This window comes from Polyodon spathula, chromosome 13, assembly GCF_017654505.1.
Source record: "Polyodon spathula isolate WHYD16114869_AA chromosome 13, ASM1765450v1, whole genome shotgun sequence".
Lineage (NCBI taxonomy): Eukaryota > Metazoa > Chordata > Actinopteri > Acipenseriformes > Polyodontidae > Polyodon > Polyodon spathula.
The window spans coordinates 8,414,858-8,442,526 of record NC_054546.1 but is presented as its reverse complement, the minus strand read 5'-3'; the positions used below and the strand labels follow the sequence as shown (position 1 = coordinate 8,442,526).

Sequence of the window (27,669 nt, the reverse complement as noted above, 5' to 3'; positions counted from 1 at the left end):
TAGTTATATAAATTGCGACATTTCAGTTTCTAAGCTATTCATGATAACAGTGAATGTGGGTGCAGCCATTAAGTTGAGACGCATGTTTCACGCTGGTCTCTGAACCCTCAATGTCAACCGTCTGGCAGCAACATTATTAGTGTAAGGAGTTTGCATGATTACTATGGATAATACTTCTACTATGTCTTTTTTCTTGTTTTTTTTTTTTTTTTTTTTTTTTTTTGTATAAAAATGACTTTTCAGAGCCCTGACAATTTAATTTCATTGCTGTAAGTTTAAGAATTTAGTAAATTCTGCATTTTCTGTAGACCTTTGCTAGTTGAACCATTTTCATTTGAAACAATGACATTAATAATGCTCTTCTTGTGTGTGTGTGTGTGTGTGTGTGTGTGTGTGTGTGTGTGTGGTTTGCAACAGGAACATTTGTTGGAGACACGCACTCCGGAGGCTGGAGAGGAGAAAGCCCTTTGCAAACAGGAACATTCCAAAATCCACCGACTCGAGAAGCAAGCGGAAGAGTTCCTCCATGCAGTCTTCTACAGAAAAGGTGTGGCTGTCCGTAGTTTAGTGAAACAGAGAAAATGACAGGCTTGAGACTCCTTTAGTACCGTACCCCAGACGTCAGGCGTATAGTGGAAGTAGCCAGGCATACTTTCTAATTTAATCAAACTTGATAACTGTGTCATTGATTAACAAAATCTGGGTTTATATAGTGTAACCTGCTCCTATTTTATTTATTTATTTATTTTTCTCCACTTTATTAAAGATCTCACCACTGCTGCTCTAGATGATTTCTAGCCAGGGCAAATTTACTTTTGTACAAGTGTCAAAAACATACTATTTACATTAGTTACCTGGAAGCTTTTATCCTGTGCTGGGAAGGCATATCTCTAGCAACAGGGATAGCTTGGTGTCAGTATGCCATATGTAACTGGTTATGTAATTGTGAAGAAACTTGCTAAAATATTCTTTATGGATATATTTTGTTGACATGCTGCAGAAATAGATGTGTAAGATGCCTGGTTTTATGGACAGTGTCTAAATGTTTTTTAATTAAGTGGATGTAGGCCCTGGTGATTTACTTTTCCATGATACTGATGACTCTAATTTTGCAATTGGATGTGCTTTGCTCACATACTATTTAATTTGTTTTCACTGTCAGATGTCCCCAGGGTCTCCGACCCCCACATTCCTCTAGTGGCTCGCGAGATAATGCAGCGAATGATCCGACAGTTCGCTGCGGAATATACCTCAAAAACCAGCTCTTCTCAGGACCCCATCCAGCCCAACGGCACCAAGGACCAAAGCCTGCCGAAAGCACCGTCGCTCGCGTCTGCTGCTGCCTCTGCACAGAACCCCGTTCTCAGCAAGCTTCTCATGGCTGACCAAGACTCTCCGCTGGATCTCACTGTTAAGAAATCTGAATCTGAGTCCAGTGGCCAAGGTAGACCTTGCCTGTTAGTCAATTAAAGCAGGGCTGGAGTAATAAAACATGTTCATAGTAACTTAACTGGTTCTCATTTGCTATGTTTTGTTATTTGATTATCGCCTTACGGAGTATGACTATTCCTGGCTGTGTGTGTTCTTGCCTTATTTTCAATTCTATTTGGAGTAAACCACCTCAGCTGAATTAAATCCTGCCCATGTGACAGACCATCTATGGAACAAGCAGTCTTCATAAGGCATTTGCCCCTCTGCTATTTTATATATAAAATAAATGTACAGCTAAGACTTGTAGACTAAACATGTTTTCCTAACGTGACTCTGTATGCCTCTACTTCCTTCAGACGGAGTACTTGATTTGTCCACCAAAAAAAGTCCCAGCCCAGGCAGCTCATCCCTCAACAATTCTCCTAGCTGCTCCACAGCCCCCCTGGAGAAAGGGTAAGGAAAAACACATTTATATCTTTACTCTGTCCCAGCTACCAAAGAGAAAATTCACACTAGTAACCAGAAGGGTCGGACAGACTAACAACTGACTGTTTATCCATTTCTAAAAGGAATGTTTGACCTGTCATCCTTTTTAAAGGACGGTGAAGTGAAATTAACCCTATATTTTGCCTCTGAGTGTGTGCACTTGTTTGAGACCCCATCCATTCATCAACAACTGCAAGGTGCTTGTTTATTTTATTTTTTTGTTTTTTTTTGATCGCCTGTAGGATGTGCCCTCCATTTACCCTTTTGAAAGGTAGATCACAAATACCCCTTCCCCTTTATCCCTAAACAGTCTCAGGGTGACCACATGAGTCAACCTCTGGTGTTCTGAATCCAGATGTCACAGATGTTTTATATTATTACTAGGTCCTTTATGCAGGGAGTAATGCATACACAGAACAGTTAACCAGTTTCAACAATTTGAACATTGGGGGAAAAAAAAAGCTATTGAATGCATCTGTATTATGATGGATTCAGTAAAGTGGCAATGGAGTTCTTTCTTATCCCATACTACAGCAAACTCATTCCCTTTTTTATTTTATTTTTATTTATTTATTCTTACAGTGCTTGTGCCTGTTCCTACATTTACATTTGTCAAAATGACCTGAAAGAAATTTCTGCCAGAACTCGAGGTGAGAACAGAAATTGTTACGAATGTGCGGTTTTTAAAAGCGTTATTGAAGTTGGCAGTTCATTATCGGTGAGCTACATTCAACTGCAGTTTTGTAGGCAGTGGAATTGCTGCTTTGCATCTCAAACTTTACTACTGTGGGTAAGTTTGAAATTGTGAGTGGTGACTAACTCGTAGATTCATGGAGCACCAAAGCAGTTTGATAGAACAGATTTTATTGGAACCTGGTACTGCTTTTGAGATGGGTGCTGCAGAAAATGTTTTTAAAACTGGGAATAATTTACCCATCTGCCAGTGCTTAGCAGCTTCAGGGATGGTGTGTCTGCATGGTGGTGGTTGTTTGTATTTATTTATTTTTAAATATCTGTTTAGTCCATCTTCCATCATTGGGTAAATGTATAAAATACATAGGTAAAGTATTTCTGGTAAGTTTTCCCCTTCTAGTTCCATTTCCTTCTGCTAGTATTGGTTCATTTTGAAACTGTTTACTGGCTTGGTATCAGGACCTCTCTTGAACTGGCATTGTAAGCCGATCTGTACCTGACAATAATACATTTTTTTTTTTTTAAACCCACGCACACAACAGTTCTCCCATTGTTTTGAATGGCTTATGATATTAATCTATTGTGGTGTTGACACAACAGTGATGGCAATCTGCCTTGCTGTATGGACTCAGTCCAGTGTCATGAGGTTTCTTTATCGTGACTAGCCGTGTGTCTCTTTGGTGATGGATGTTTCTGTTTGTACTTTTTGTAATGGGCTTAAAGCCTCAAGTAGTAACTCACCTGGCTGGGAAGCACTTTTCAAATTAAGTGTTTTTTCAGTGCAAGACTCTGAACATGTTTAGTTATTGTAGCATGGTCTTTCTGCAAAGTTATTTGGAGCTAAAAAGTGTTTTTAAAAGTTATCACAACCCTCATTTTATGTGTGCGTGTGTTTATATGTTTTGTATGTATTTTTTGCCTCCTGTTTGAGTTCATGCTAAAGCAGGGTGGGCAGCCAAAGTGCTTGCCGTGGCAGCTTAATGAATAATGTGCACGCCTGCCTTGTGAGGGTGGGTTTGCTAGAAACGTGCTACACTGCAGCAGTTAAATTATTCCCCAAGACTAATTCCCTGGTAGCATTCTGTGTGTGTGGGGGTATGTAAGCAAGCTTTCATTTGAAATGTGACACCCTGCATCACTTGGCTTACTCTTTTATTGCTGTACTTGTTTAGTGGTAACGTCACACTTGTGAACCGCTGTACGCTACTGGACAGTAACCCTTGTCAATTCCAATTCTGGTGCTATCTTCAGAAAGTTTGCTTGAGGCTTTGCTTTTCTGCTACGAGAACCCCCCCTTCCCCTCCCACTGAGACTGGCTGACGGGTTCAGATATCTGTCTAATTTTATATATATTTTCCGTTAATTTCTTTTTAAAATATTTCTTTGCCCTTAAGCTTTTTTTATTATGATTTTTGATTTTAGTGTACCACTTTGTATTTAAGAAAAATAAATAAACTTCAATTTCAAATAACTTGACTTTTTTTTTTCTTACTTTTAAGTACTTGTACACGAAAAGCGAACCTGCCAAAAAAAAAAAAAAAAGTGATGTTACCCAAGCAAGGTCTTCTAATAAAGGAGTGGCCATACCCTACCTTCCCAAACCCATCCCTCCTTTAAGCTGTGCAAGCCCTGCTTACACCAATTTCCTTCCATTCAATTAGGCGACCAGAGAGAGCTGACCGCAACCGTGAAGACGGACATTCCAGAGATACGGATGGGCTGCCTCAGAGAAGCTTGCAGGACGAGACCAGGGAGAGTTACGGCCACTCCTGCCCTCTTAAGCCTCCAATGGCTCGCTCGCTCCAGATTAAAGAGGAGCTGCAGAACAGAAAGCAGCAGCTGCAACAGCCACCTGTCTCTCTAGGTGGCCTGGAATCGATGGGGCTGCTAAAGCATGGACAGCACTCCACTCTCTCCAGGCAAGGCTCCTGGAGTAAGCCACGTTTTGACAACCACCTGAAGTTCAGGGGGAACAGTGCACTTAATGACCTGAAGGCCCTCCCCTTTCTCTTGGAGAATTCTGTTGCATACCACAAGGGTTCAACACAAACAAAATTGCAGGAGGGAAAAAGGGACCCTGGAAACTCTGCTCCAGTTGATCTCAAGATCCCCCAGGTTCGAGGCATGGACCTGTCCTGGGACTCTCACGCCTCAGACCTGTACGGCTATGGGTCGCTGGTGGTGAGTCCTCATTCTGAAAGCGCACTCAGCAAGAAGCTACGGGCCATTCTCCCCAAACAGAACCGGAGAACAGGCTGCGGTATTGAGAGGGGTTCTGACTTCTGGGGTTCAGATGCAGAACAGTCAACTTCTGGACAACAGTACCCAACTTCTGATACTGAGGGAGACCCCAATTCAAAGCAGCCAAGGAAGAAACGGGGGCGCTACCGGCAGTATAATAGCGAGATCCTGGAGGAGGCCATCTCGGTAGTGATGAACGGAAAGATGAGTGTGTCAAAGGCACAAAACATATACGGGATCCCCCACAGTACACTGGAGTACAAAGTGAAAGAGAGGCTGGGAACACTGAAAAACCCTCCAAAGAAAAAAATGAAACTCTCCAGTATGGAGGGGCAGGAGTCGGATCCTTCGCTCCGGGGTGAAGGGTCGCAGGGGGCTAGGGATTCAAAAGACGAGTAAAGAAATTGGGTGGGGCTTCAGTAGAGTGCCAGTTTACTTTGCAGTATCTGGGTGAGCACAAACGCAAGAATTAAGTGAAACTTTTTGAAAAAACTATTTGCTCACTTTACAGTAATTCTTTAACGCTGTAGCAAGCATTTGGTTTCTGAAACCGTGTTACCTGATACCTTTTTAAATTGTAGCTTTGAGTGAGTATCCCTCCCCCTCCTCCCAAGCAAGCTTGAACAGGACTTTACTGTGGCTTGATTAGACACAGATTAGACCAATTTGTGGATCAAGCTGGATGGTTCCAGTCTACTTCTGATGACCAGATATGAATCTCTTTCTATCCTGCACCCCCCCCCCCCCCCCCCCAAAAAAAAAAAATGATATAATGATCAATGGGTGAACCTTTTAGCCTCCTGTTTTAAATAAGTGAAGGATCACTTACCTATCTTTTTGGATCTGCTCCTTAAAACCACTACTAGTAAGGCCACCTAGTTGTAAGCAGACCCGTTATTGAACTTTGCTTTTCAAATCAACATCACTTTTTTTCTGTCTTTAAGACAAAAGCAGTTTGCAGTTCTGTTTTGCTCTTGCTTTTATTTGCACTACACGTTTTCTGTATCCTTTTTTTTTATTTTTTATTTATTTTGCTCTTAACTTGAGCTGGATGACCCTGTCAGACCTCTCTTTGTTGCTGTTTCTGCACTACATTTTTCCTGGTGAATATTTTTTTGTTTTTTCCATTTTCTGCCGGTGAAATCATTTGGCTGACACGTGCTATTTTGTGGGGGCTGTTAAGTTAGGGGAAATAACTATTGCTCTTACTATAATTATTGGTAGTGATAAATGCCTGCCTGTCATTTCAACTGACATTTCCTTTTAAGCATAAAGTAACAGATTCATATGTATATACATATTTTGTATACGGGGGGTGGCGGGGTCTCATGTCTATGAACTTCTGAAAAGCACTTTTTAAAAGGGGGAGGGTAACGGATAAGCTTTAGTGACTGATTTTTAAAAGAATGAAAATTCTGAAGGTTAAAGCTTGGATCCAAACATGGATCCAACCTAGGTTTTTATTTTTTATATATATATATATATATATATATATATATATATATATATATATATATATATATATATATATATAATATATATATATATATATATATAATATATAAATAATTACCTCTAGCATACACTGGTCGATGTCAGATGGCCAAACTTGGTGATCGGTTTTAATTCTCTCCCCACCATATCTGAAAAGAACGGGAGATTCTATCAGATGTATATGCGTTGGCTTAGCCCCTGATAACTTATTAAATAGGCAGATATGGGACCCCAGTCAAAAGCGGGGAAAGCCCTACAGTGGAACTTTCTGGAAGCCACGTTTTGGTTTTCAGGAAAAAAAAAAAGAAAAAGCAGTTTTAAGATCATACCGTTCACTTTTATACTGCAATTAGCACTTACTCGGTTCTGATCGCACTTCCTTCAACTTTGCCTGGTCTGAAATGACGAAACACAGCTAGCTGTCAAGCAAATCTCTTCAGGTATTCACTTTTGAGAACTTCTCAACCACAGTACTTCTGCTGCCAGGGAATGTGTTTAGCAGTTGTCCAGAGCCCATGTTATCTCCCTTTTTTTTTTTTTTTTTTTTTTGTATTTTAAGAGCTTTCAGTAGCAGATCCTTAAGATTTGTATCCAAAGTTTACACAAACACGTACATAAATGCAAACCTTCACATATACTCTCCTTATAATACAAGCATTAAATAAAGGATATATAAAGATTTACTGTATGACTCCATACACTAACACACTCACGTATGCCTACACAATATGCTGTATGCTACACTATTTGTCTGTATGTTTTACTTATGTTTTTTTTTACTATCCAATGGCCACCTCTGGCATTGAAGTTTTTTTTAAATTGCACCCTGGCTGTGGGATACCAAAATACTAATAAAGTAATATGCAGTAACTCTGTACCATATTCCAGATTTGAAGGCCTGTAGATTTGCAGTCCAGGGGTGCAGCATGTGTGCATTAAATGCCTAACACACTTTTAATAGCACAAAGTATTTATTTAAATCGTATAACTTTAGTTATGTCTTTTTAGATCTTTTGAAATGCGATACCTTTTTTTAATTGCTGTATTTGACCTAACTTGATTACACGAAATTAGCAAAAGCAAGTACTCATTGTGCTTGCTTACTGACAGCCACTTTAGAAGACAAAGTTCAGACCTGTTTACATACTGTATACTCATGGCTTCAGATAACTGGTGCCTGGATTCTAGAAAGAATTAAAAACACAAAGCGCCACATTAGGTGACTACTGATACATAACCCTAACATATCTGAAACCATGTTTACATTTTCATATAAAGGTTTTTTTTTTTTACACTGGTTATGTAAACAAAATACAAACACATTGAATATAGCTTTCTGTGTGCACTTGATGAAGAATGGTGCCTGCAGTACTTTTTAGATCTTTCAGTGGAGTGACTTTGCTACCAAAGTCTGACTTGGTAACTTGGAGACACAAACAATCCTACCCCAACTTTTTCAGAACTGCTGCTAATACTGTCTGTCTCGGGCAATGTCCCCACTGGTCCCCCAAAATGGCCTACTTGTGTTTCCCTAGCTCTGATCTGACCCTGAAGGGCATTTCTATTCAAAGCTTTTTATAGAGTGGGAAGAAACCAAGTTTGTGACACAAACCCTACTCCACATGTACTTTGGAATCCTGTGTGGACTGAGGAAGAACTAAGCCTGCATAGCATTATTATTTAGTAATACTCGTGGCACATTTAACACCAGCTGGAGTGTTCAAGCCACTCTGTGAAAAGAATCGATAATACTAAAATGTAGTTCCAACAATGGAATGTAGAATTCCACTAATTTGTGGAATTCTGAGGCATTAAATGGAGGCTTAAAGGTGGGACCGATGGATTGGCATGACCATATCCTTTTATAGTAACAAGTACAGTTATTTATACCACATATCACTTCCATTATACCTCAGGTCACATCTCAAGAACAGCTGATTGTAAAACAGTTCAAACATACCAGGGCTTCAGAACAGCTAGGTATTTACCAGTTAGAACATAATTCAGGTTGTTTAAAAGCAGTTTTATTACTTATTACAGGACCCAGGTTTACTTCAGTGCAGCGGATCAGCTGTGCACACATCAGGTCTTACAGCTACTTGCTACCAGTTAGAGCACACATCAGGGATCCAGAGATGATTATTAAAAGTTATATAACATAAATTCTACTCTAATAGTGACACCCATATGGTGTCCACAACAGTCAAGGACACAACAGCGTTTAACGTTTTGCCAATGAAATAGAAAAGGTCCCAGACTCGCGACTTTGTACTTCTCAGCTGCTGTCAGATTCAGTGTCTCGGTTACATAGTAAAGATGTTTTACTGAGCTCTGAGCATTGGAGTAAGAGGTAATGTACCAGTAGCTCTAAAGTAGTGCCCAGTATGAAAACTTGGAATGATTTCTAGCAAACAACGGTTGTTAGAGTGGTGTGTTGTATTTTACTTGGTTCGCAAAGGATTATCTCTGTTGTGCATCCAAGTTTTTTTTACTCTGTTTTGGTATTTCGTTAACGTTTGTGAAAGAGACACAGCTATTTCCTCATGTATTTTGAAAACGGGGGATCGGTGCACGTCAACATTTTGTTATCACTGTTTTGAGAGACTGCATTTAAAACCTATTGGCACAAATCTGTACTGTCGAGTAGCCCACTTTGTCAAACTTTTCGTTTTCAGTTATTCTGGTCGGTGCTCGCATGACAGCTGTGTATCTTTTTTTTTTTTTTTTTTTTTTGTATAGCATTTCTCAATGTGTTTTTTGAAATCTTGGTTCATGGCCATATATTTCATTGCTGCCTTAATGGTCACCTCTTTAACAGACTTTGTAAGAACAGTGTTTTCATGACACTCCCTTTCATTAGAACACTCCTGTTTTATTTTAATTAAAACTTTTTTTTGCCATCAAAACAACTCATGTCTGTTCTAGAATAGGCTTTACTACCTCAGCCTGATTCATGTTTATTAGTACCATCTGTATTTATTAGATGCCATGAAAAAGCAATTGAAAATGCATAAGTTTGTTGTAATAGAGAAACGTGTTTGGTCAGAATGAATTAACAACAGCATGAGCCCTAAAAGACCTGATAGAATATAGTGGAAGTTGCTCCTGAATTTTGTTGCTTGAGGTTTACAAGATTCTTTTGGAAAGACTGAATCCTTTAGCATTTGTACAAGACATGTGACTTGATTTATTGTTGGAATGATAACAATGTATGAGCATTTCAAGTGGCAGGAATGATACCCCTCAGATTGGACATGATTTATTCTTGCTGACCTAGTTAGGCATCGCATATAGCGCTCTGTCTTCTGTTTTAAATGGAATGGCACCCATGCTAGCTAATCTTCCCATCTTGTCCAATTTAGATTTTTATGTTGTATTTTTTGCAAAGTTAAGAGTGAAGTAAGATTTCGTTTTGCGCCTTGACCCAGGTTAAAAGAATTGAAAACCAGAGTGATCCCGCCTGGTGCTGTGAAACTCCACACTCCTGCTGTTAATGTTGATTTTTGCAAACATATCCTGGAGCTCGCACTACAGATCTGTTTACCAAAGGTGCTCTTTTGTGAGCAGAAAGAAAATGAGACTCATTAAAATAAATATCCCAGTAAATTTAAGATGGCTATTTGGGTTCTGGCCAAAGATTACAATTTGAGGATGTAGACTAAAGCTGGCAATCAAGTGACAGGCTGTCTGACCTAAAGATGTATTGTTTTGTATTTACCTGTGTAAGTTGTAGCGATAGGAACAGGACCATGGTTAGCTCTGGTTTTCTATTTTTGGGTTGGGATTCTAATAATGAAGGAAGTGTTTACCGATTTTAAATGCTTTCTCTGCACCGTCCAGCAACTGTATAAATGCAGATTCCCTGTACGTTCTGTTTCATTAACCCTAACAACACAGTATACCTCAAAACGGCCATGCAAGTGTCATTATCCACAAACAGCAACGTGTCTCTCTACTCATTGTGGGCCAGCCTTTGGTTGTGTTACAGGCAGCACTGTAGTGCACAGGACTTAACTTAGGGCACTTGATGGTGGGGAGGGGGGGTTATGATAGTTGATGGTGATTTTAGAGATTCATTCTTTTTATATATTAAAAAAAAAAAAAAAAAAAAAAAAAGTTTATTAACATATGCTTTAATACTGTTTTAAAGCAGTTTATCTGACTTGTAGCGAACACAGGAAAGTGGACTTTCTAAAACTTTTCTGTTAACATTCACATTTTTGTCTTGCTTTGTTCGTATATTTTAATAGTATATAATTGATAAGGGGATTTCATGGTTTCAAAACAGGACAGGGGTCATCCTCTGAAAAGAAGACTAATTAAATAAAAGTGAAAGGTAAATGATCTGTCATTTCTGTTGATCCTAAGGGTTAGTGGAATTCATGTTTTCACATTCTGCTTAATCATTGGACCAATTCCAAGTCCTGATTTATAGGTGACTGCAACATCCCTACAGTAAGTAGAACTAATTATTGTTACCACTACAGCTTCTATTTTTATTTATTTTTTAAATAGGATTAATGGGGCACCCTGCAAGGTATTTAGCTCTTTTCCTTAGTAAGTAATTACTGCTTTTTACAGCTGTAATTCAGGAATATATATATATATTATATATATATTAATATATAGTATATATATATTATATATATATATATAATATAAGAAAATCTTTTTCTTCACTTCAAGAAGTGAATGTATTAAGACAAACAGTGAAGCGCCAGCGAAAAATATATATATATATATATATATATATATATATATATCATATATATATATATATGTGTGTGTGTGTGTGTGTGTGTGTGTGTGGTGTGTGTGTGTATATGTGTGTATGTGTGTGTGTGTGTATATATATATATATATATATATGTATATATATATATATATATATATATATATATATATATATATATATATATATATATATAAATATAAGGGAAACAAAATGTCTGTTGTTGTTCAATTCAGGGAATAAGTTAGCAGACAGTTTCTCCCTCAATTTTCAAGCCATGTTCATAATATCTTTTTGAGGAGAATCTGTTCAAGTTTGATTACAGAAAAGCCTGCTATTGTGCAGAGTGGATCTTTTTTTTTTTTTTTACAATCATTATATTTATGGAAAATTAAATGAAGGGAGATTTGTACATAGTAATCAAGTATCAGCACTACCCATGCCTTGAGTTTGTGTTTTGCAGGGAAGGTATTATTAAAATGCTCCTGAGACACCCAAGATGACTACTGCCTGCATTGCTTAAATGATACATTGAATTTTAATCCTTATGGTGCAAAAAATAAATGGCTCATTTGAACAGTAGCAGTCCCCAGGGTTGTAGTGCACTGTTTGGACAGTCCCATTTGGTAGTGAATATCTTTGAAATGCTGCTTAGGAGCTTCAGAAAACACTTGTAGTTGCAAAACTTATTTTTTTATTTACTTTTTTTTTTTTCTGTCACACACTAAAAAAAAATGTTTTGCAGTTCACTGTTAACATGCACACTTACCATGTGTATTGCTGGTACTGTTGTGTTCCTACCTGATGCTTTTAAAAAAAAATTATTGACTTATACAGAACTGTTTGTGTGCTCTTTCTCTCTCTCTCTCTCTCTCTGTCCCTGCGTGTCCATTGTAAGCTGTTTAAAAATCAACAGATTTGTGTGAATTTACTTGTATATACAGATTTCCAGGCTCAGGGACATTTTACACACTACTCATTCAATTCAGGTACTTTCGCTAGATTCTGAAGCCTAGCAGTGACTTTTTTTCTTAATAATAAAGAAGAAAAAAAAAGGAAAATGTGCCTGGTAGAGGGTGCTTTTTTCTTTTTTTTTCTTTTTTTTTAAATTTTAATGAATGTCAATTTTTAACTCTGTTTAGGTGAAATATTAGCCAAACGGTGTTTTTAAAGCTGCATTAAACTCTCCAGCACACAGTGCCTCGGACACTTGAATAGTGGCATTCTGTACTTTTTATTACTGCTCACCAGATTACCGGGGTCCTGTTCTCTTGACATCTTGTCCGTTTTTATTAGAATGTTTCATATTGTTTTTTTATATGTGAGTTTACCTAATCTTTTGAAAACAAGTTTATTTAAACCTCTTATAAACCTTGCTAGAGATGTACTACTCCTGAGCAATCTTTTACATTTTTTAAATGACAGTACCTTCTATTAGGCTGCTATGTTACTGCTACCATGTTGCTGAAAGATATAGGCTGGCTGTAGTAGTGCATGCTACTAATCTAGTCCCTATGCCACATTTTTTAATTTGTATCAAATCAACTTTGGTTTAATTACATTCTGGACCACTTGACTACCCTAGACTTTTCATTTTAGGGTTAATGATGGGGGTTCAATAAAATCTATGTTAACTGGGGTTCCTTGTAAAAGGCTTCAATGTTAACTTTGTTATTGGGCACAGTCACAAATCGCCTAGAATAATTCCATTGCTTACTTTGTCTTAGTGGCCCAGAAGGTGTGAGTGGCATCTTTTTGTAAGAAATGTTTCATCAAACCTTTAGCAGGCTCTTGTGAACCAGTGCATTTAAGTTTTTTTTTTTTGTTCCTAATTTTGAAAAGAAAATTTGATGGGGAAACAGTTAAGCAAAGACAACAAACACATTGAGGTAGTAAAGGAAGTAATAGCTGTATTTATACAAGTATCTTGAAGAAAACAGACTTTGTATATCTAATTGAAGTGCTTACGTGGGGGCTGTGTTACTGTACGTGCACTGTTTACTGATCATTTCAAAGTTGGCTTGTTTTCTTTCAAAGAAATTAATTCTTTTGAAAATACCTCAATTTGCTACAGTTAAGGGCACTTTGAAAACAATGACCCACGTTCCTCTCGGTTCAGTCAGATGTTCAGACAACAGACACCCCAATAACTTAATGGACCTCATTTCAATATTTACTGTTTACAGTTTGACACAATTGTATAATTTAATATTTCTCTTGTACTGTGGTTTTTATTTATGTATATTTTTTGTTCAGTTTCTTTTTGTACCATGTGATTCCAAGCTATGATCGACGTCTATTTAGTGGAGCACTTAAATGATCACAAGAATTGTTGGTTTGATTGCACTATGTATAATTTAATGCAATTCCATTTTATTTTGGTTTGCTTGGGCTAATTGAAAAAAATAAATAAGCTGTCTTCTAATGTATGTGATGAAGTACTTTTTTTTTTCTTTACAAAAAAGAAAATGAATTTTTATTTCCGTGATCTCTTGCATTGAATGTCAGGCAATGCTGATTAATTCTGTCTTTGTGCATGTGTAATATTTTACTGGTTATGTTGTATTCTATTAGATGATTCCATTTCTGCAACACATTGTAATGTTGTGTAAGGTCGTACTCACTGGATGCTAGAATCATTTCTTTTCCAACCACTATTCTTCTAATAAATTTTGTTGTGAAAAAAATATGTGGTTGTGGTTATTCTTGATTTATAACCAATTTCTTGGCATGGTGTGAAAAGCTGCCCTTCTAAATAGAGGGGGTAGGGGAGGAACTACAAACCATGCAGGTTTCCAAGCAGTTTTTCCTGAATTAAGAGTAAAATTTCATTATAAATAGATGATGCAACAGCTGAGAAATCACTAAATACGCATGAGGCCAGTATTAAGGGTAATGTTGAGTTACACATGACCTACAAGTATTCAGGGCATACAAAATGGATCATTGTGATGTTGAATACAGTGATTCATTTAGATCTAAACATACTTTTATTTTCCAGAGAGTATCCAGCTGTGGTCTTGGTGATCTGTTTTTTCAGTCTGACTTGCAATAGAGGCCTCCATCCAAGTAACTATTTATATTTGTAGTCTGTCCTTTTATTCTGTGTCTCGTACAATCAATATGTGAAGGAACGTGATACAGATAACGTTTTACTACAAATATTGAGGTCCTAAAGAATGTAGCTCGAGGTGACCGGATTCTAACTTTCATCTGGTTACTCTAATGGAGATTAAATCTTGGGGACTGGACGGTTGGATTTCATCAAACCTTGCATTGGTTATTGACCATCCGGTATAGTTCATGTACATCTTGCCACGGGGGAATTGGGCTTGTCCTTTTGTGAGGTGCATATTATTTAGTCTCTCACACTAGCTAGCAGAACCCCACCACTAGTTGGGGAAAAAAAGCAGGTTCTCATTTTCTGGTAGCCTGTGCGAAATCATGTATAGCAAATTGGCCGTGCCTGTCATGGTCTACCAGTTGTTGGTATTGGAGAAGAACCAGCACAAAGCCACAGTGCATTGCAGGGAGTAACAGGTTGGGTTTTCACAGCCTGGATCATAAAAATAAACACACACCCCTACACGAACACCCAACAAGGGTATCGTACTACAAAGGAATTCTTGCTTTCCATGTTCTGTTATAATGACACAACTTCTGGGGCCAGATGACTCCCAAATAAAAAGTTTTTAATCACATGATATTTATGTGGATACAGCTTTTTTTGTTATTTTTAATTTAACTGCAAATTAAACCAACATGCTGGTTTGAGATTGATGTGGGATGTGCAATACTTCACCTTGATTTTCAAGCTTCACTCACTGTTAGAAACCAAGGAGAACTTTTTTTTTTTTTTTTTTTGTAAATTTTTATATCTATGCAACTCTGGTACAACATAACATGTTGTTTTGTGTTTGCTTTTGCTTGTGTTTTTTTTCTGTCATATATATAATAAAATGACAGAAAAAAATATATAATAAAAAAAACAAATTACAGTTTGTGTGCATAAACAGAACAGTTCCACTTCAGCTGATCTTACGATTCCCTTGGGTTCTGCTGTGTGTTCTGTGTGACCTTGTGTTGTGCTGCATGCCATATTTCTGTCATGCCTCGCAAATCTACATTGCATGTGTTGCATCTCTCAGGCCAGTGTGTGATGCGGGAATCACATTAAAATAAATGGATGCTGTTCTCGGTGCAGTGCTAAAAGCATCCTCCCTGCAATTTATTTACTCAAATCTAATCTTGGCAGGAAGGCAGTGTGGTGATTTAAAGCAACATTTAATCTAAATCGGGTAATACAAAAGAAGTTTGTAAAGGAACATTAACCAGCCATGCTTTAATGAAGATCACAAATTCCATCAAGGTCAGGAATCCTCAGCTCTGGACACTTGGAAAAACCATTCACTTTAAATCATTTCTGCAGTAAAATTGTAGATTGGTTCATAGGGCTCCCTGATGAGAGCAGCTGCAGGTTACAGTGAAACAGATGCATCAAATCCAACAATAGAGCAAGTTGTATTGGTATGTGAGGGTTTTTTGACCCTTCAGAAAATGTATTTACTAAGGCGGCAGGAGATCTCAGACATCCTGCTTGAGTTTACAGTGATGTGTAGAAACCCAAGGCATGGACCCAGTAGAGAGCCCTGCTGCAATTAAGACTTTTCAAAGATCAGTTTGTATTCTAGAGCTTCACATTCTACTTTTATTATAAAACCTTTAGCAATGAATTATGGTACCATTTTTTTGTATTTGGCATGATTGGCATTTAACTGTTTTGTTCTTTTTAAACATTGTTTATAATATATCTTTTGCTGGTAACATCTTTGCTCAAAGTCAGGGTTTTATGTTTTTTTTTTTTCTTTTTCCTTTTTTCCAGTGATTCTGAAGACTTGAGCCAGGCCAAAGCAATAGATGACAAGCCCCCTTCCTCTCTGGAGCAGTTTATGGCCAAACTGTGCCCCCATCACCAGAAGCAGATTGTTGATGCCTTGGGGTTCCTGCAGAATGAAGTAAAGCCTGTAGCATTCTTCACTCCTTCTCAAAGTCCACAGAAAGTGAGCCCTGATGCCATGGCAGAGACAGACTGTAGCCCTGTCTGCCAGTTGCAAATAACTGTGGCCCCTGGCACTGAGCAAGGGACCAGCTCTCTGAATCCCCCTTTTAATGATTCTCAGAAATCCACTGAAATTCCAACCACCACGGGAAGCATTAATGACTCCATAGAAGTTACGAGTGCACAAAACAACACAATCGAACAAGCCTCTCTGACTACAGCTTCAAAAGGAAACGCAGTTCCTGCTTCATCTTGCCTGTATCGTTCCATCCCCCTAGACCACCTCCCTCTGGTTTCTGGAGATCTTAAAGAATTGAAATGCAGCGAAACTGGAAGAGAGAACATTGGGCACTCTGACAAGGTGAAAAGCAACCCAAGTTGTGGCACCGTTTGTGTCAATAAAGTAGATGTAGCAAATAGGGTTATAGGCTCTTGTCCCACTGCTGGCACTTTAGACGATCTGCAGAGCAGCTCAGACACTGCTTTGTATTCAAACTTATATGGAGCTTCCCAAAGTATTGGAGTGGCATTGGCACCAGGAAGCCTCCATCCTTCACTAGGAAGGACTGGTCAGCTTTTTGATCACCTTTATCATGCAGAAAAAAATGGTTCATTAGGTGATACCAAAGATGTGTGGCTTGGCCTGAGCCCTAGAAGGGCAACAAAGACTACCGTTTCTTTCAGATGCTCAAGCTCCCCTGCTTCACCTAAGACAGCCCGAAAGAGTATCGGGGGGCCCTACCTGAGGCCCCGTAGTTCTGCTCTCTGCCAGATCGTGAATGACCTTGATAATCAGTGTGACATTGTTTACATCAGCAAGCCCATTACGGAATGCAATCTGGTGCCACAGAAACCTATCTTCTCCCAGCGGACTGCTAGAAAGAGCACCAGAGGCCACATGTGCAGCGAAGAGTACTGGGAGTTGAAAACTGTCCGCACACTGGCTGGGAAATCTGCTGCCAATGGCAAGAGTAACTGCCCCTCTTTGATGCCAGAATCTGTTACTTTGATAACACCCAAACAGATGCTAGCTAAGCCAGACAGTGTCCCACCAACAGATGTACCCTTTGCTGGCAGCTGTGGCGAGACCCTTGCCCAGAATGCACCCTCAAAAGAAACACTGGTCAAGGAGATGGGTGGAGATGTCTATGCTGTGGGCCATGATGCTGCGCAAATTGTTGAAACTAGTAAGACCGACCAACCCCAGCTCAAAGATGGCACCTCCCAAACTTTAAAAGCTCTACTTTCATTAGTGAAGCAACAAAGCAAGGAAACGGAGCACCAGCAGACAAAAATGCCTTTAACTAACGAAATATGTGCTGAAACCGTGACCCAGACGGATCAGTCTGAAGAAGACCCTTCCAGCGATAGACAAAAGGATGAGAAAGAATTGGAGTCAGGGCAACCGGAAGAAATCCCAGTATCAGCAGCAGTGATAGAAGGAAGTGAGCTGGGATCAGAGATGCTCTTGGAAAATACTGTCAAAACCTGTGCCAGTGAGCTGCAACCCACATCAAGATCCACATCTCCCATGATGACTCCTGATGATAATCTACAAGTAGAGGACACAAGAAATGATATAGGAACCATAGTTGAGACCATGGAGCTGCAGGAATCAGAACAGCAGTGTACATTAATGCAGTACAATAATGCAGTAAGTAACAAGGGGAGTCCGAAAGATAAAATTGTTCTGCAGCAGAGCAGTGAAAGTTGTCTCTCCGCTTGTGGTTCACAGGATAAAGAAATGGAAGAAGAATCAAGAGGCACTGTAATGGAAATGGACGTGAAGCATGAAGCAGTGGAGGTAGATGATGGAAGGAGCACTCCTGAAAGTACATGCATGAAAAAGCGGCACCGGAAAGTGTTTGCCACTTCAGACAGGCTCCTGCGGAGTCGGCAACAGACAGGGATTTCTGATGAGGCCCCATCCAATATGGGAGAAACCACATCAGAGACCACACCCAGCCCTCTGCACGTTCCTGAGCTGCAAGTCACCCTGTTTAAAAGTCCTGGAGCCAAACGTTTCCGCAAATCGGTGGAGTTAAAACAGACAGATGTAGTGAGCTTCCCAGCAGACTGCTTCCACAAGACCATACTTGAGGGCATTGGTGATCCAGACAACAGCCTTGAGGACTGCTCTGAAAGCAGCTCTGACGAGGAGATAGAAGAGAAGAATGTTTTGCGGACTAGACAAAATTACAAATCTGTGTTGGCCAAGGAACTTGAAAGCGACGAAGACAGAGAAGGTGGAAGCATCTCTACCTTCGAAAAGGACCTTACCAGCAAAAGGGAAGGGCTGTGGGTAACTGTGAAGGCCAATTCAGAGAGGAGGAGAGTGCTCCTGTCAGAGGAAGAGGGGGTATCACCTCTGTTGAACAGTGAACTAGTGGGAGGCAAACCTGGTGACTCCATGGGCAATATTCTGGAGAGATCTAGCAAAATGCATCCTGATAAAGGCAGCAACTGCTTGCTGAATGGGAGGGGAATAGTTAAACCCATGACCTCCAAGGAATTAATGAGGCACAAGAAGCGAGTCCTTAAGTCTTACAACTTGCAGTGTCCTGAGGTATCCATGGTAGGTGGAAGAAAGGGAATAAGCAAGCAGTGTCAAGCTAGGGCTGATGTCTGTCTGCAGCCTGATCCATTTGGCTTGACGAATGTTGACCTCTCTGTGAAAGACCCACCCAAGTTCTTGGAGGCTTTGACAGAAGAGGAGAACCAAGACCTCATCACCAACCTCAATGCCAAGTATGAGAAGGTGCACAAAGGCTGGGTGCAGCTGGAGAAGGAAGGCCAGCCTGCACCCAAACCAAAAAACAAAGCGGACAGGCTCAAGGAGATATGGAAGAGCAAACGCAGGGTCAGAAGGTCCAAAGCTCTAGATCAACAGAGGTTTTCCCCAGTGCAGATGCTATTCATGAAGACCTTCAACCTTTCCAACATTTGTCAGTGGTTCCTGGAGACAACTGAAACCAAATCTCTTGTTATAGTTAAAAAGATCAACACTCGCCTGCCATCTGAAACTCAGCTTTGTTTTCATAACTCCTCTTCCAGTGTTGTAGGGTCATCACGTGATGTCTACCCCAGCATACAAGCCGAGCGCTTGAAGAAACATCTAAAAAAGTTTGCAATGGCCTCCCCAGCCAAGAACAATTTAAAGAACCAAAAGCTGTGGGCCAGAGCCTGTGAGCATACAGGTGCTGATGGCAGTAGCAAAGAGAGGCTAAGAAAAGAAATATCCACTGCCACTCGTATTTCCACTAAACCAAGCAGTAACCATATAGCTCCCAAGGTGCAAGTAGTTAAGAATCAGAAGACCCCTCAGGGGGTTAAGAGCCCAGCAAGCGCCAGGATCCTTAGGAAGTACTCCAACATCCGAGGGAAGCTGCAGGTGCAGCAATACAGGCTAAAGACAAATGAGACCTCTGGAATGGACCACAAGAGCATGCATATGTCTCCGATGTTGGCCTCTGGTCCCAAATCAGGGGGTTCACAGAGGGTGAGACCTCTAGAGCCTAAGGTGGAAAAGAAAATTGGAAACAGAATGACCAAGGTTGATGCTCCTCCTGTGACCAGAAAGGGAGCTGCAGAGGAGTGGGGAACCAAGAGCAAAAGCAGACAATCTGCTCTGTGTAACAAAAACAGGCACAAGAAGCAGCCGCTGAAGAACACACCAGTGGCAGCTCGAAAACCTCAAAGAATTTCTGTGGCTGCCAACATTTCAGAAACAAAACAGAAAGTCAAAAGGCTTAACACAAAACAACCCAAAACTTACAAAGAAGCAGATAGGATGCAAGCAACTCCACAGCTGAGAGGTATGCGATTTAACCCCAATGAGCCCAGTGACTCAAAAGACCAGAGCAAGTCTTCCAAGACGAGAGCTATGACCAGCACTTTTCCCCCACTTAGCAAGGTGGCTGTGGTGTCATCCCAGGATCAGGTGCTGACTCGCTCTCAGCGAAAGCTTGAAGTTTCTGGCAGTTTGGGGCTACAGACAAGAAAGAGGATGAAAGACATACAACCCGCACTGTCCAAACGTACCAGAAGGTCCAGCGTCAACTGAAATAAACATTTTGGAAAGCAGGTGGAGGTGGAGGTGGTGGTTGTGTGGTTATAATGTAGATGGGGTTGTGTTTTGGGAGACAAATAGAAAAAAAAATTAGCCATGTAAAAACTATTGTAAAGCGATTATATGTTTTTGAGTGTAAAACTTGCATTAAAGATGTTTAAGCTCCCTCCATAAGCTTGAGCAAGCCTTTATAACCAAATAAAAAATAAAATGCCAGTAAACAATGTACAAGAAGGAATGTGTGTTTCTGGGAAAATGTGATAAGGAAGTATTGGCTATTTGGACAGTAGTAGCTACTGAAATACACACCTCCAACAATATTGGGACACGTGACTAAATTCAGAACTGGGGGAGGGGTATTTGTTGTCTGTCTTACCCCACTTACTGAGCACATAATTTAGTTGTACAGTATTTCATATTTGTACATATGAGATGCAAAGCATATGAAAAATGGAATATGTTTATAAGTGCTGCATATTTGGTGTTTTTAGCATCTCTTTTTATTTAGAATTTTTTGAAGCTCGTATTCAGAAAGCTGAAGAAAATGTGCTTCTGCCCTAGTTTTTTCTCTAATGTAAAAGGTGAGCGCATCAGTCTAGGTCAGAGTGGTTGCTATGAGTACCATTGCTATGGAAGAATTAAAGTATATTTTCTGATGCTATGAATATAGGCTGTTGTTAAGAGGGAGCTGTGGTTTTAACTGTAATCTATTGTAATGGTGTTCTAACAAATCACAAGACTGGTTTTAAAATAAAGGATGGAGATATATATATATATATGTTTAAGATATATATATATTATCTTATATTATATATATATATATATACATACACTTTTTATGTATGGTTACCAAATAATAAGGTTCTGAAATAGAAGATACAAGACTAGAAGTATGTTCTTATTGGGTTACCAGGGCAACATGTACTGTATAGCAATTTAGAAAAAGTCAGAGATGGTCAAATTCATATCCTTTAGTTACTAGTCCATTTAAGCAAAATATTACTACATTTTTTGGCCTGGAATGTGGACTTCCAAGTCTCGTACCACATTGAAGCCACTGGTACCAATATGTGTTGTACTTGAGTTACTGTTGCATGCATTTGAATAGGGTGCAGTTATCCATTCAAATATACAGCACCTCTGTATGTACAGTATATCCCAATACATGTTGGCGGGGTGGTGTGAGAGAGGAGAGACAGACAGTATCATGAGGAAGGAAGAGTGGTGCTGCTGAAGAATACAGCTCCAGTCTGGTATAAAACTGGGCTTGCAATCAAAGAAGGGTCGAGGAGTTGGATCAGGTGAGGGGGCAGTGCCTTATTGATTATGGTTTCTAAGATGTATAGCTAGTCAGAGTGGTATGGAAGGCTTGCTTTTATACTTGATGCACAAGCAGGAGGGGCAGTCTTCACGCAGATAGTCTGCTTCAGTAATATAAAGCTAGTCCCACCCGAATCCTTCTACTCTTGTTTAAATGATTTTAAAGGGCAATGCCATTTTATACCCCTTGCTAGAAAGCTGCTACTTTTGTATATTTATGTTTGAATTACCTTAATATATTTACATGTGAACCCAGTGGTTTAAATAGCCTCCCAATGTATCACTCTTAGATTCTGTGAAAATAACTTTTATATATATATATAGTGATTATTTATGACAGTGTAGTTGTTGTGATAATAGTCTCATTGTAAGGCATTCTGATTCTGTTAGCTTTGTTTCTATGTGAGCAATGAGGTGCCTGTGATTCAAACCCAGGACCATTCAGCTTGAACAGTTTTGCATGTGCTGTATTTGGTCGATTTTGATTTTCTGCATAGCACACAGCATTTGTTATACAAGTGGCAAATTAAAAAAAAAATTATTGTCTCCGGGGAGTCATGACAACAGTGAAAGCTGCCTATAAATAGCCACCGCTGCAAAAAAGCAGTTGAAGGCCCAGTACATTTATATACAGCTGTGTTGCCTTTAGAGTATGAGTACTTCTAAGAGCAGCGTTAGTGTGCGATACACAGTTCGAACCCGCAGCCATGTCTGACATAGTCTGTTACTCAGTGCCAAAGTGTGACTGGTACCCACTCGAAAGAGCATCACTAAAAATTATTAATAATAATAATTTCCACTGTTTCCTGGAAGCCCAAAACAGCCCACAAATGTCTGAAAAGGAACAGAAATGTTGGGATTAATTCTTAATTAGGCTTGTTCATTTCTGTCCTTGCAACTGCTGGTACATATATTCAGAAGTATTTGATTCCGTGGACTATAGGGCTGTTAATTTGATTTAGCTCATCATGAATTAAAAGACAGAGCTGATGTGCACACAGACATACAATATGTATCTACAATATGCGCTCCTGTTAAAAGGGGGTTGAAGCGGCAGCTTTCACCGTGGCATTTGATTGATTTTCTTTTAAAATAATTTTTATAATAATGTAATAGTCGGATGCTTTTGTTTAACCTTTTCACTGCCAAGCTAAGTAGAATGCTACCTCTCCTACTGTGCCACGGTAAGAATGGCAACGTTACCTTTTAAATCCACCCGTGTTTTAACTTGATGTAATATTTCACAAGATTGCTACCAGAGAGACCGAGTCAGAGTGCAGATAGTGTGGACATGACTGTCCTAGCGTGTGATCAAGTCCTCAACTGATCCTCTACAGATACTGCAGCAGGACCTTACGCAAAATGGCAACTCCTAGCCCAGTCACTGTTCACATAAAATGGATTGCCCTAAAGACTGATTGGGTATCAAGGGCTTAAATTGTGAAATCATGTAGTGCACCAGGACCCAAAGGATTCAGAAAATGCTGAATACTTTAAGCAATATTACTTGAGAATTTGTTTTTTTGGTTGGTTGTACTCTAGTATCATTAACAGAAATTTATATATATATATATATATATTTTTTTTTTAGCACTAGGAATATAGAATATAATAAACTTTGCTAGGCTATTCTAGCAGAAAGCTTCAGCTATTATAACAGTGTAGGACTAGAGAGTGTATGTGATGTTGGATTAACGTCACTTCTGTCCAGCTGAAGAGCGATGGGGCTGAGCGGCTAATCTTGGTTTCTAGTGCAGTCATTTCCTATTGCTTCCTCTCCATGCAGGATGACCCCCAGTTAAACAGAGAAAGGGAAAGCATTGTTCTGAGAAGTGAAATCTGAGACTCATTTTCTTTGAGGAAGAGTTGCATCTTCACATCTATGAAGTACAGTGTATTTTCCTTTTTTTTTTTTTTTTTTTTTTTAAACTTTGACACAGCACGATGTCTCTCTTGCCACATACTGGAGACCCCTGCACTACGATGCGTGGTGTTTTAGTCCAGGGAAGTTCAATACAATTCATTATCAGAAATACATGAGCATCTCAAGCATTCCTGTGCTGACATCTACCTAATTTAAACACAAAGCATAAATACAAGTGAGTTACATGTTGTGGTTCCTATACACCCAGTTAACTCGCCCTATCGAATGAGATGTGTTTTTTCATTAATACAAATAGAATTATTGTGGTTATCATGTTGCCGTTCTTTTATGCAGCATGTATTTTACAGTTCAAATGGTGTTGTGAAGATTAATTGTTCTGTTTAGCTGTAGATTGAAAAATGTTGTATATTTTACTGTGTTTGAAATGTACCTAGTTCTTCACAGATCCACTAATGTTTGATCATCACATTTAGGATTACAACAGTTTGAGCTAAAGACAGGCCTGAAGCCTTGTTTGTAAAATATTAATTTGTGTGTTGATTCGTAGTTTCATTTACAGCTATAATGGGCTTTTGCCTGGTGAAGTCTACAAAAGTTGATAACTGTAAACAATGCTTTGGTTTTCTGTTGGTGTTTGTGGGATATCTTCCAGTTAAGTACAGCTTGGTACCAGCTACAGCTCCTCTAATACACTGTTGCATTATACCAGATCTCCAGGAAATGTGAGCACAATTCCTCTAAAACTTTCTTCCTCTAAAAACACAAGCCATTATTTTTTGTTCAATGTGATTATTTTCCCCCTGGAGAAAAGACTATCCTAAAACCACACTTCATTTTTTGTTCATTTAAATTCCAGCGCAAGTTCTGCCTTGCAGTTAGTGCATGAAGAGAATTGGTATAAGTTACTGTAAAGTTTGAAAATACTCCAGGTAATGTGAACTGCCATAAATTATTCCTCTTGCATGTAGCTCTTAATGTATGAATGTATATAGAGAGAGAACATGGAAGGAAATGTATTCTGAAAGAAATCATAAATGCATTCACTTTTATAGATGTTTGAAGTTGACCTGTGTGCTGTGTATTCTAATTTAATGAGCAAGTTAAAATTCAGAGCTGTAGCTTCCTATAACATATTTAAACTTCTCTGTAATTTGTATTCTGTCTTCCCGTACAGTTTCCTCTTAACAGGATCACATAGTCAAATATGTGACGTAACAGGAAAGGAAATGGAACTAGATTTAATAGAAAAGATAACCAACCCAGGCATTGATGATCTGTGAGAATGAGGCCCTGCCTTTACCAAGTGCAATACTCCTTCATATTCAGTTAATCGCACTGACTGTTGATACTATCTCCTCAGCTGCACAGGTCTGACTGCAGTGACACAGAAGTGTATTCAGGGATACAGTCTGTCTGTATATTTGAAATAGTGTACTAGATATGCCAAAAATCCAACAGGCCCCTTATTGTTAAATTATAATAAAATACTATTCAACTGAAATGTTTGGCAGAACTATATTTTAGTATCTTAGTATGGGTAGATCAGCTGTAGAGTGGGATTGGTAGGATATGTTCAGGCAGAAATATGCCATCTTGTATTTATAACTGAAAGGGTTGAAAAATGGTACAATGGAACAATCACGTTTTATTGTGTTTTCACTGTTACACACACTGACTGTTCTGTATAGAAGAGTTTTTTGAGATTTTGGGCTCTATGCTGTTCTGTTTTATAGTACCAGAATACTGTGTGTTGCAGTAAGCTGGGGGGAAATCTTTCATGTGATTTAAGTATAATATGTATAAAACTATATTTCCTTTAATAAATTGCACTCAGAGAAAACTATGTTGCATTATTATTATTTTGCATATCTAAGAAAAAACTAAATACTTGAATTAACAAATACATACCATTTAAAGGAAGAAAAAATATATTTAGTTGAATTTATTAAATCTTTGCAACTTGGATTAATTGTGTACAAATGCCAGCAGTCCTAAAACTGCATTTATTAAAGGGCATGTGTTTTCTAGATCTTGCTGTACATGTTAATTTTCTCAAAATGGTGCAGTGTACAAGATGGGGAGTGCAGGCTGCAGCGTGAGGGAGAGGGAAGAGTAATGTCAGGGTGTTTTACTAACAGTCTGTATTTGTGTATTCTGTCCTTCAGGATGGATAAGCCCTCATGTTTGTTGATCTCACATACTCATCACATCTATTCAGGGTCTTGTAGGTCCCCCAGGTGGTTTAAGAAACAAATACATTGAACTGTGCTCGGGATTTTCTTTCTCACGTTCTATAACAATGTTGTGTATGTAGTGTATAGTCCATAAATACACACATTCTCCTATACTCATTTGAACACACATTTACAGACATGCTACAAGATTTACTATTGCTAAATAATTTTGGATTGTTTAAACTTGAATGAAACTCACATGTTGTAATTTAAACATATGTTTCTTGTGCAATTCTGGCTTTGTTTTGTTTTAATGCATGTGTGCGCCAGCCTCCTGGATTAGTGGGGTGGGTCAGCACTGTGTCCCCATGTAGCTGCTGTAGAGAGGTAGTGCAGGTGTGTGCATGTAAGCCGTCCCTTGTACACTCTCAATCTCAAGCTATTTTATCCTTTATACTTTATTCCCTGTTGATGCCTTTTGATTCCTCCAATGTGCTTATTTTGACAAAATCTCATTAAATATTACTTGGAATGATTATTAGTGGTCTTGGGTTTATTTGTTTATATGTTGAATGATTTTTGACACTCCTGCTATGCATAAATCAATATTCTCATTCTCTCTCTCATTTGATCAACATAAGTACAGTGTGCTTCAAAAGTCACTTTGCCAGCTCATGGAAATGCTGGAGAAAAAGGATGCTTTGCATAGATATGGTACTCATCTGCAGCAACAGTAATGCATGCAGACAGGCACGATCTGGTTGGTTTTGTCATTCTGCCATGGGTAATGTCACCATGAGGATGCATGAAAATGTGGCACATTGGTGGACTAGTGGCCTTCGAACTACACTGCACATACTCCAGTACCTATTTTTCAAGGGAGCACCTTCATTCATTTCTTAGAGCCATACCTGGGCACAAAGCAGCAAATGCACCCAGTGTTACTTATTTTAAGGAAGCATAGGCATCACGTACTAAACTCATGTTAACCATTTATTTCCATTACATGGTATTGCTACATGGCTAGAATTATAGTTCTTGCTTTCCAACTATTTTTTTTGTACTCCCAGAACACTCACCTTAATCTCATGAAACCAAAAAATGTATTTATTAATGTATTCGTTCTCTAAATGCAGAAATACCTTTAAAATGAAAAAAAAAGACACAGAAACCTTCGAATGAATTCAATGTAATATTCACAAGGAAGACGACATATACAATATTAAACATTTTTTCCAAGAACAATACTGCCTCCTCTAGGGCAAGGACAACTATTGGTTACCTTACCAATCACAAACCGCCTTGTTCGAGTGAGTGAAGAAAACAAACAAACGAACGAAACACCTAGGGGAACCAATCCAATGTGAGATTGTTGTTTCCTACAGAAGCTTCCAGAAAACACTGATTTACTCAACATATAAAAATACTATACCAAACTGAAATACAAATATATATATATTAGAATCTGTTAGGCATTTCTGTATAAAGAGAGTACTAAAGGAGTTAGGTTACATCAGGGAAAAAAAAAAAAAAGCAAAAATACAAAATAAACCAAAAACAAAACAGAAAAACAAATATTCTGCACCCTTTTTTTGTTTAGGAAAAAAAAAAAAAACTCTACATATTGATCTGTAAAATGTGCCAAACAGGCAATAATTTGCACAAGTAATACTGCAGGCAAAGATCCAGTTACACTCAAATTGAGGACAGGGCTTGACTCAATGAAATAACGCACTTGCTATGCAACTCGTTCGGTGAAGCGCTCGTCTCTGTCACTGCAGTGGCACGGCCGGCCAGTGCCAACCTGGGAGAAAGCAGACAGGAGTACACAGAGTTTGCTGAGTCTTTTTGTAGTGAAGTCTCTAAAGGGCAATTTGATACAAGAACTCATCAGCTCTGTATGTGTGTATGTATGTTTGCATGTAAGTTCTTGGAGAGAACTCCAGGATTTTAACCTACACTCCTGGTCTCTTAGACGCACCATGCCCTGTGTTAAATACTTGATATTCTGCTCATGCTTCAGTATTCCTGGTCATGCTTTGAATGTAACTCCTGCACTGTAGGGCAGCCATCTTTCTGAACTTC

At 38.9% G+C, this 27,669-nt stretch overlaps 2 protein-coding genes across 2 annotated transcripts; both read left to right on the top strand.

The window, feature by feature from the left end:
* Positions 1-431: 431 nt before the first annotated feature.
* LOC121326263 (ligand-dependent corepressor-like) lies at positions 432-5,610 on the top strand. The gene is made up of 4 exons (XM_041269497.1): positions 432-547; positions 1,163-1,444; positions 1,788-1,884; positions 4,272-5,610. The coding sequence occupies exons 2-4, from the start codon at positions 1,213-1,215 to the stop codon at positions 5,248-5,250; spliced, it is 1,308 nt and encodes a 435-aa protein (XP_041125431.1). The 5' UTR covers positions 432-547; positions 1,163-1,212; the 3' UTR covers positions 5,251-5,610.
* LOC121326260 lies at positions 2,500-20,962 on the top strand. Its single transcript, XM_041269494.1, has 2 exons — positions 2,500-2,567; positions 15,960-20,962. The coding sequence occupies exon 2, from the start codon at positions 16,027-16,029 to the stop codon at positions 20,197-20,199; it is 4,173 nt and encodes a 1,390-aa protein (XP_041125428.1). The 5' UTR covers positions 2,500-2,567; positions 15,960-16,026; the 3' UTR covers positions 20,200-20,962.
* Positions 20,963-27,669: the final 6,707 nt, after the last annotated feature.